The sequence below is a fragment of the Glycine max genome, chromosome 8 (assembly GCF_000004515.6).
Source record: "Glycine max cultivar Williams 82 chromosome 8, Glycine_max_v4.0, whole genome shotgun sequence".
NCBI classification, from domain to species: Eukaryota; Viridiplantae; Streptophyta; class Magnoliopsida; order Fabales; family Fabaceae; genus Glycine; species Glycine max.
Genome location: NC_038244.2, coordinates 14,926,121 through 14,936,195, shown reverse-complemented (window position 1 = coordinate 14,936,195; position 10,075 = coordinate 14,926,121). Strand labels below are relative to the sequence as shown.

The following is a 10,075-nucleotide window of genomic DNA, read 5'->3' as shown; positions in this document are numbered from 1 at the left end:
AATTAAAATTATGGTTTATATGACAACTCGAAGTTACAACCAGTTTTTATTTTATTTTATTGAGTAAACTGTTAATTTGGTTATTCAAGTATTACATTCACTCTTTTAAATAGTTCTTAGAATAATAAAATTAATTATAACCAAACTGGTTGAGTACGATCTAAGAGATCAAAGAGGGATTGAGTGTTGTAAATTTTTTTATATTATATTTAATTCTTATGGATAAAAAAATAATAAAATTATATAAATATTTCTTAAAGTATTAAATATCTAAAACAAAAAAAGATACATGTTTAAATAAATAAAGAGGTAAACAACCAAATTCTTCCTGCAAGTGTAAGATGCATTCATGCCTTTACGGACAATTTAACTATTTATCCTAAAAAAAATATGATTTCTTAAAAATGAAAAAAAAGTAAAAAACAAGAAACGTTTAGCTCAAGCCCAAGGTACAGATTGTGTAATGCAGAGTGGAGTTATATCAAGTCACAAGTCCCAACTAGAAATGAAGAAGGGGAAAGAAAACAAATATTCGCCACATCCACATTCCTTCAGCGACGGCGCATGCTTCCAGTTCCTCTTCTCACCGTCGTCACTGTGGATTATTCTTCTCTTCTCACTCACTCACACACACACACAACCCTCTTCAAGGTATCAGTTTTGATTCATATTGCATCTACTTAGTTGTACTTTCCACGGTGTTTGGTTGTAGAGTGATAGAGGAATGGGACGAATAGGAATGCACACTAAATCAATCACACTTGTTCCCATCCCCAACGCCCATTGTGATACATTTTAAACCCTTCCAACTTCCATGCTGAGAAATATATCTTACGGTTACGTCACATAAACCCTATTTGGGAAGGGGGGAAAACAACTAAAAAATGATGGGTTAACTTGTTTCTCCTTCTCAAGACTTTTTATTACTTTGTCCCTCATTAGGAAATTTCAAATTATAAATTAATATATTCCTAAATTGTATTGTAGTAGTAAATTCTCTGTGCTGTTTCAGGTGAATGTGAATCCACACCACTCATGGATTTGAGAGGAAATCTTAATTACAAGAGAAGTTCTCTCACTGTCAAACCGGTGAGTAGTGATAGGAAGTTTCTCATTGACTTCATCGTCACTACTTATTTGGGACCTGATGTCAAGTCTCATAATCCAAGATGTTCTGTTATTCGAAGACTAATCGCTGGATCCCCACCCTATATCTCGAGTGATTTGGGACCTTCGTATGTTAGTGTTTCTTTCTTGGAGAGATTGTATTATTATCTCCTCAGAGATGCTTCCCCTGACCTAGTCTTGGATATCAATATGTTCCATATGTATCTAAAGGGGAAATTAGTTTTGCCCACTTCTGACTTTATTACCCAGGAATATAGTCAGCAGTTCACTAGCTTTTTCCCTTTGGATCTGCATCAACAGATATGGTACCCTGATAGCTTCAGAGTTGTTAAAGGGGTTGTTTTAGTTGACGATCCTTCTACGTCTTGCATCAAAGAGGAGGACTTAAATAGATTCAGGTCTTTAACTGGTGTCAGGACTTTCAAGTTGAATCTAAGTGAATGTCAATGTTTTCAACTTGATTGTCGATCAAGCAAGGAAGGTGGTGATAATTGCATGAACAAAATGCCAGAGACTTTTCCAAATGGGGGATGCCAATCAGAAAAGCTTCAACAAGAGCGCAAGAGGAAGTATATTGATGGTACACCGCTAAAGCCGAAATTTCCCAATGTCCTCCCTACAAAACATAATGCCAAGGTAGAACCTTCCAAGAAAAAGTGCAAATCTGATGGGCCAACATTCATGCCCCTTATCTCTATTCCTGACATTGGTGACTGCAATGGAGATTCTTCTCTTATTTTAAAAGGGACAGCCAGAAGAGGGCCATTTGGTCCATCTGTTGGTGTTGTAGACATTGGTATTAGTAAAGTGGCATATCTATTCCGAGTTTCCTTGCCAGGGGTCAAGAAAGATTTCAGTATGTTTCTCCTCTTTTTATTTACTCAGGTTTCTTTTTCCAGTCTTCTTATTGTCGTTGATTATCTGTTGGAAGGGGGTTCTTATTCAATTTATCAGAAATAGAAATGATCCCTTTATGCATTATACTATAGAGCTTTTTGTATCTTGGCCAGAAGTCATGAATATTAACAGACTGCTTATAGCCGGCTATTGTTATGGGATCATAGTTGTTCTGTCAGTAAAGAATTGTATTTGGGCAATTTTATGAGTGTTGTTGTTGAGAACTGCAAAGAATATTTAGCTCCTTACACAAATAGGATAAGCCTAGGTAGTGAAGATCATACAAGCTGGTAATATCATGCATATTTTAGTATTGGTGAGAACAGCTATTCATATTTTAGTATTGGTGCAGAAGTGTAAAACAAAAGATAGTAATGTGCTGCAACTGTGACCATTTTCAAATGCATGCGTCTTCGAGGTCCTTAAACTAGTATTTGCCTCAACTCATCCTCTTTGTCTGGTTCTTGTTTTAGAAAATCCATCAATCTTTATCTAATGATAAATTCATAACTCCTGTAACCTGTAAAGATTCTTTATTAGTTATTTTTTTAACAAGTTATCGTCATACTTTGTAGCAGGTCAGTTCAGTTGTGATATTGAATCTGATGGGAGGGTTCAGATCAGAGGGGTGTTAACTGGTGGAAGTACTATAACGAAACAATCACGTGTTTTTCAGATGAAAATTAGGCAGTTATGCTCTCCTGGACCATTCACACTTTCATTCAGTCTTCCGGGACCTGTTGATCCAAGACTCTTCGCACCTAACTTCAGGCCTGATGGCATTTTTGAAGGAGTTGTAATCAAGCAGTAGTTAACGGGCAAGAGTTGGGTATCTAGCTTTTGTGAGTAATTCTAGATTTCCCAAAGAGTGAGAGGAACCAAGATATTTTTTCTTTTGTGAGAAGTGAGAAGCCAGATTACTTCAGATGCTAAAATTGACAACGAACTACTAGTTTTGTTCATGAGGAAATAGAATGATCTAGTTAGTTTAGTAAACTAAAGAGTTCGCATGTGTATGAAATGAAAGGAAGCATGGATTTTTCTTTAATTAAAGGGGTGAATGTGTAACTGGGTAGTGAGATTGGAATTGCTGAATATCATCTTATTCATCTGTGACTCTGACCCTCTCGCTGCAAAAGTAGCACAGAAAAAGTCGATGGGAAAAATATCGATTGAATTTAATAAACTTCTATGCCTCCAAATCTTTCACATTTACTCCCAAACTATTGAGAAAAAAATACAGAACATGAATTGATTACAGCACACAAATAGATAGTATATGTTTTTGTCTTATTTGTAAATTACATTTATATTACTGTTTAAAATTTACATTTATATTTGCATTGAAAATAGTGCTATCTGCATATATTTAGGACATCATCAAGGCATTGTTCTTCACCCAGTCCCATTACCAAATGCTTTCGAGTGTGAGGAGAATGTGGTCAGTCTTTCATTCCACATCACGCTTTAAAACCATAGCCTGCCTCTTAAATTAATTATAGCCTATTTGGTTAACCTGAGGCCGAAAAAACAATCCACACTTACACTAACTTATTATTTTCTTCTTCTCGTATCTTTTAATGTGTAAGTTTTTTTTAAGGTAACATGTTTAAGGTTATTATATATAGATTAAGAAATACTTAACGGAATAAAAATTGTTATATTTAAATTAAAATATCTTTATTTAATATTTAATCTTTGATACTTGTACCACTAGCAGTGGATATTAAATAAGCGTATATTTGAAAAAAAAAATACATTAATTAGATTTTGAAATCCTAAAACATCAAAATTGTCTTGGGATAAAAATAGAAAATTAAAACATCAGAAGACATCGAAAGAAGGTAGTACGCTGTTTGGTAGCGTTTTTTAAATTATCAAAATTAATTTTATAATGGATAAGTTTTTTATCAGATATGTATTCTCATCATATGGTCGTTACATTTTTATTACATTTAATTTTAAATTTTGTATCTCATGTCTACTGGGTAATAAATTTGGTCCAAGTGTGTATTACACACCTAGTTTGACAATAATATATTATTTATTTAATTATTACAAAAGACAACAAACTTACAATATATAATTGGGTGACAATAAAAAAAAATTATTTTACACTGTTGTCGTTGCATAATCATGTTTTTAAAGTACTAATTAGTCACAATCATAATTAAAATAAGAATTTATTATTTATATACTAGATTTACATTGTTATCTAAACACAAATCACCATTTAAATTGGATGACTATATAAAATTTTATACTGTCAACAACAATGTATAATCTTTTTTCTCCCTTAGAGTAAGAGTTTAAGGCCTATGCACAAACTTTCATTATCATTCAATCACAAATCACCGTTTTAATTATTTTATAAGTCAACATAATTAAAACTTGAAAAAATAACATTTAAAAAGTCACAAACCACTGTTTGAATTATTTTAAGATAATTATTTTAAAAATCACACATAATCATTTCAATATTTCTTTCATTCTTGAAAGAATAAAATATAATTTTATATTTTATTGTTTTCACCTTTTTTTTTTATCTAAACAAAAGGAATACTTCAAACAGAAATCTGGGCAGAACATCTGTTCCGAACCCTCTTATTATTTTTCTTTATCTTGACACTTGCTAGTCCCAAGAAACTCTAACACATGTAGTTAACATTCACTTTTCTCTATATGTTTTCCTTTGACCACTTTTTTCCAGAGTAAAAGATCTGTCTAGACTACAAAGAACACGCGTTTCTTCATGGATGAATTTGAATTCTTATTTTCTTTCAAAAGTAGGGAGAAGGGGGGGAGCATAGAGCTATACAAGTGTGACTAATTTATCTTTTTGCTAGATATTACTATGGTTGTTTTACAGATTCAGATGCTCAAAGAACCCACATTTCTTTGCATATCATACACTTGATCGAATACAAGGGATGGTTCTTCTGACATCTGAAAGCCAATTTTGCTCTCGATCATGATGTTTGTTAGTTGACCCCTTTGGGATCAATTTCATGCTTCATAGAAATATGTAGTACTAGATGAGAGGCCTGCCAACTTTCTGGCTTTGACCCTTTACCCACCGGAGCTTTACATGGTGGTCGGTTGCATACTTGAAGTAAAATTAAGGCAAATTAAAATTGGACGGAAGTTTCTTCCTTCCATTATCTAAACAAAACTTGCAAAGCACGTCATTAGGCTGTTGTAGTAGTCCTCGCATGTCTCCAGGATCCTTCAGCAGGCAACATCTCCATATCATCAAAATGTGGTATCATTGAGAAAAACAAATGAAATTAATACCATACAAAATCCCATTAGCAACATTTCCCCACGGAAATCACCACTCGCTGAAGCTGCACAGAATAAAGGAAAGGGAAAAAGAAAAAAATAAGTTTTAAGAAAACACAAGTCAGGAAACAAGAATGCAATGAATTTATATGTTTAGAAAAGAATGAGTCGTCTGATACAGAAAATGGTGGTCTTAAAAGTAAATAGCAAATACTCCTGCCTTTGATTTCTTTAAAAGTAATTGACATACATGTATGGTGCGCCACAACTTTGCAACAATTGTGCTTCACTGAAATACAATCTTTGATACATAAATATTTAGCATTGGATCTTTATCAAATTATGTCTAAAATCCACCAATTAAACCTCTCTTCCCTTGTCAATATCGTGCAAAATCAATCTAGTATCCGGAGATTCTTATTAGGTTTCCATCTGTCATATACTCATTTTCAGATGAGGAAGCTAATCTGGATCATGATCCCCTACTCTAAATTCTAAAACCATTAAGTGTATCAGAATCAAAAGAACCCAAGCCTGGGTTTAAGGAGCATTCCATCACAGACAAGACAATTCCCAAAATTCTAACAAAAAAAAGCTCCCAAAACGTTCCCATGTTAAACATTGTGCAATAAAAAATCTTACAGACTGATGAAGTGCATAAAAATACTATGAGTAACCACTACCAAAAAGATTAGCAGCTCCAAAAAGTAAACATACTTTTAAGAGGATGCTTAAATAATATGTTGTCAGCATTATATAAGTCTTATCATCAGTTCCAAGCAAAACATGAGAAACAAAAGGAATCTATTTGACCAGATAAACTTACATAAAGAGGATGGAGCAAGTAGATGAGACACCAGTTTATTAGACGTCTCTTCACCCTGCCGAAGCTTGGATCCATGGGACACCTCGGCTTCACGAGACGGATCAGAAGCTTCCTCACTGGTGTGGCTAGCAGAATTTGAGGTAGGGGCAGCAGCAGGTGAATAATCAGGGGGAAAGGATGGTTTAGAATAAGATTTTGGCGAAGGGATTGGATGATGAAGGAAGCCACTATATAGACAGGGATCTGGAGGATGCGCAGGCACCATAGAAGGTGCAGGTGAGGGTACTTCACAATCGAAACAAGGAGGTTGTTCAGCAGCTGCTGGTGATATTGGAGTGTAAGGACTAGCACGATGTGGTGAAGTTGATGGCTCAGAGTGATCAATTAACTGTGGAGATGGAGCAGGAGCAGGAGAAGGTGAGGAAGCATGTAGTGTATTCTTCAAGAAAGAAGATAATCTGACTTCTTTAACTCTGCCAAAAACTGAGTTATCAAGGCCAAGATTTTTGCCAGCAGAACCTGTTATTGTTTGAGCTAATTGCTTTAATCTTTGAGGTAAGAGGCTCCCAAAGCCTGGCATGACTGAAGCCTGCACTACTACTGGAGGAGTTATCGATGAGCCATTTGCATTTGTTATTTGCACATACACATTCTGCTCAAAAAGTCACATGTTAGATATCAGTGCAATACAGACAATTTGTGTAGAAGCTTATTTTAGCAATCTCTGAATGGACTCAAACCCAACTTCTAATGGTTTCTGCTACCTTTGTTCTCTATATTAGAGGGGTCAAACTTGCAAATAAGTAAAAAAGAAAAAAAAAAGTGATAACAAGATTATTTTTTTTTGGGGGGGGGGGAGGATTAAATGCAAGCTGAGTCTGAGAAATCAGAAATAGATTACTGGTTCAGTGTTTTAAGTGGCATTTATAAAACCAAAACTGAAACCCTCGAAAATAACAAATGAATCAGGTTATAGGACTGTACCTCATCAGAGTTTAGACGCAATCCAAACTTCAATTCATCCTTGAAGTCATCAAAATTTTCCAATACCTCGGATATTGAATTGTTAAGAGTAAAATTAAACAAAATCTCTGGCATCTGCCAAATATAAGCAGACTGTACTGGTATTACAGTTAACCCTCCAGGAAACTTCAAGATCTCAAATATTGATGCATTCCCAAATATTGATGATGTCAAAGTCAGGTTGATTTGCTTGAGAAACAGTTCAATTAAAGATGACTTCAGCACACTCAAGGACACTGGATTTATTGAAGAATTCATTGGATCAGAGAGAACACCAAACACCACGTCAGTACAGTTAGGTGGAATACTTTGGTGCATGGACAGGAGAGCCACCTGTTAAGGTTAAATAGCTTATAAGCCATATGCCTAAACAGTCTTAGGGAAAAAAAAAAATATAAGAACACAAGCAAGGGCAAAACCAAAACCTCTGTATTTGGTAGAGCTATTTCGTCGTGCATATCATGTTCTAATGTTTCAATATATGGAATAAGCTGTGAAACCGGTTTTTCCAGTCTGAAGGATGTCTGAACAGAAGCTGAAAATATTTTGAAGGGAAATAAATCATCAATAAATTTAGTAATGTCACTTGGATACAAATTTAAATGGTGATACAGTATATAATGCAGAAGATTAATCATAGAAAAAGAAAGCAATATACAAACTTATGAGTGACAGTTGCACAGATCACACATATTGCACAAAACAAAGGATATGAACAACAAAAGGACTTTGGTTTCACCGGTACAGGATTGCAACCTAAAAATAATTCAATCATGTTAGAGGTAGTCTCACAATGCTAAGCCATCAATGCATTGTTCTTGCACTTGAGTGGATTATATTTTTCATCCATGTTCAAATCTTAGTGAGATAAGGCTTTTGTTGTTCAAATCTTTGAAACACACAGTATTCCAGGATTCCTACTGAATATCCTAATATTCTCCAACCTATGTTATAAAAGTTTCAGGTAACTAAAAATTAATACTCAGTGATGAAGCATTGTTATGCTATTTTATATAGCAGTGAGAAGCTGACTACAACCAATCTATAAATAATAATTCACAATTGTAAATACAAACAAGTTTTTTATGTATAAAAGGAATTGAAAAAAAAGAAAAAGGTATCACGAGTAACCAAGTATAATATTCTAGGAAGGGTCTTGTTAATGAGTCCACCAGCACTTGCTAAGGGTCAACCATAAGTTAACCACTTACTGATAAATGTTAATTTAAAACTTCATTAAAATGATACATTTCCAATTGTACACAACATTTAATGTATATTTCCATACAAACTAGTATTACATTCATATTTTTAGGTTTTTACATACAATACAGTTACTCACAGCAATCAGCATTTTAAATTCCTGAACTAATACAAGTGACACATATGCAAACTTTCACCACAATTCATGGGTTAAGCATATCACATTAACACACTAGGAAAGTAAATCCAAGACAGTATTGACACACAATCAAACAGACAAAACCGGATATGCATGCCAGATAATCATTGCACCTCTTAAAAAAATCAATGCTTTTTAATTAGACAGAACATTAATGTTAGTTTGACAGGTATTCACGCGGCTCCTCTTGGCATGTAGTATCATCAAATATTTTTTTGTTCACACAACTTTCCCTCAAAATTCATCCAAAAAAAATCCCTAAATTTGTAGTATCTTCAAAACATCAGAGAAAACTGATAAAACAACACGAAATTCAGACAATTCACTCAAAACATCACAAAATCAAATTTTGAGAAACAACATCATAACCAAAACCCAAAAACCCAAATTCGAGATAAAAAATTTCAATCGTTGAATTACTATAATAATTAAAATATGACAATCAAAGAACCAAAAATGCAAAATTTAGAAAATTCCCCATATGGCATCATGAGAAGAGGGTGAGTGAGCGAGACTGACCACTTTGCTTAATTACATCTTTTGCATCAAAACTATATGAGATGGTGTTGTGTCTAGGAAGAACCCAAAAGAGTGCAGAAAGCAGAGCCGACAAACTGAGTAGGAGAAGGAAGAGACACTTGAAACTGAATGGTCGAAGAAGGACCAAACAACATGGTGGAACCTCAACCTGCCCTTCTTCCTGAACATGTTGTTGTTCATTTTTTCCCATTTCCAAAGCATCTGGAATCACTACCACACTCTCTCTCTCAACACTGAGAATAAGAATAAGAGGCCAAAGCTATGTTCATGGGATTGGTGGCCATCATGCCTCTCTCTCTCTCTCTCTAGAAAAAACCATTAAACCCATTTTCCTCTCTTTAATTGTAATCTACCTATATCTACCTATACTTGTAAAATGTAAACTCTCTCTCTTATTTTCTTTTTCTTTTTTAATTTTTTTTTTATTACAGCTAAGTTTTAGGCTACCGAACGTTGAGGAGAAGCAAAGGTGAAAGAGAAAAAAAGAAAGAGTATATCAGCATAAAGCCAAGGGAATATTATGTTATCAGCATATTATTACCACTACATAATTGATTAAACTATGGTTTTTGTTAAATAAACTTCAAGTCCATTAGGCAATTATTTATACAAATAAAAAATAAAACAGCTGTATTATTATATGAATAAAACAGAAAGAATGCAAATCGGCATGTGATTCGCCCCCTTTAAAAATGCTACTAGTTGTTAGGATTAACTTATTTCAATATCCACTATTTTTTTTAGTGAATTCAGGTATCTGAATTAAGTCAAAGATTAATCTTTTGATACATTTAAAAATTAATCTCTTTTAAAATATTAAAAATTTATTTGAGGAATTAAACTCTTCTAAAAAAATATTTTTTATACACATTTCATTAAGGATAAAATTGAGTATTATCCAAAGGATTCAACATTAATTTGAGCATATTGATCACTTATGTTTAATCACTTTATTTAAAAAAAATTATTTATTAACA

The 10,075-nt window shown here is 33.7% G+C and overlaps 2 protein-coding genes across 3 annotated transcripts; one reads left to right on the top strand and one right to left on the bottom strand.

The window, feature by feature from the left end:
• The first annotated feature begins 295 nt into the window (after nucleotides 1–295).
• On the top strand, nucleotides 296–3,251 carry LOC100804780 (alpha-crystallin domain-containing protein). Of its 2 annotated transcripts, none has more exons than XM_006584527.4 (3): nucleotides 296–651; nucleotides 1,013–1,984; nucleotides 2,604–3,211. In XM_006584527.4, the coding sequence occupies exons 2-3, from the start codon at nucleotides 1,036–1,038 to the stop codon at nucleotides 2,834–2,836; spliced, it is 1,182 nt and encodes a 393-aa protein (XP_006584590.1). In that variant the 5' UTR covers nucleotides 296–651; nucleotides 1,013–1,035; the 3' UTR covers nucleotides 2,837–3,211. The 2 variants fall into 2 exon arrangements, with proteins under 2 accessions (XP_006584590.1, NP_001242575.2); NM_001255646.3 differs by having other exon boundaries at nucleotides 508–651; nucleotides 2,601–3,251.
• A 1,523-nt stretch (nucleotides 3,252–4,774) lies between these two features.
• Nucleotides 4,775–9,602, bottom strand: LOC100804252 (uncharacterized). The gene is made up of 5 exons (XM_003531531.5): nucleotides 9,078–9,602; nucleotides 7,582–7,691; nucleotides 7,118–7,489; nucleotides 6,134–6,785; nucleotides 4,775–5,372 (listed from the first exon to the last, which is right to left on the bottom strand). The coding sequence occupies exons 1-5, from the start codon at nucleotides 9,286–9,288 to the stop codon at nucleotides 5,278–5,280; spliced, it is 1,440 nt and encodes a 479-aa protein (XP_003531579.1). The 5' UTR covers nucleotides 9,289–9,602; the 3' UTR covers nucleotides 4,775–5,277.
• Nucleotides 9,603–10,075: the final 473 nt, after the last annotated feature.

Excerpts from the sequence above, each read along its gene's own strand:
- LOC100804780 (NM_001255646.3), top strand. The coding sequence starts at position 1,036 with ATGGATTTGAGAGGAAATCTTAATTACAAGAGAAGTTCTCTCACTGTC. Across the intron at positions 1,985-2,600 it reads AGGGGTCAAGAAAGATTTCA|CAGGTCAGTTCAGTTGTGAT; the intron begins GTATGTTTCTCC and ends CATACTTTGTAG.
- LOC100804252 (XM_003531531.5), bottom strand. The coding sequence starts at position 9,288 with ATGGGAAAAAATGAACAACAACATGTTCAGGAAGAAGGGCAGGTTGAG. Across the intron at positions 7,692-9,077 it reads AGATGTAATTAAGCAAAGTG|CTTCTGTTCAGACATCCTTC; the intron begins GTCAGTCTCGCT and ends AAATATTTTCAG. Across the intron at positions 6,786-7,117 it reads TGCGTCTAAACTCTGATGAG|AATGTGTATGTGCAAATAAC; the intron begins GTACAGTCCTAT and ends CTTTTTGAGCAG.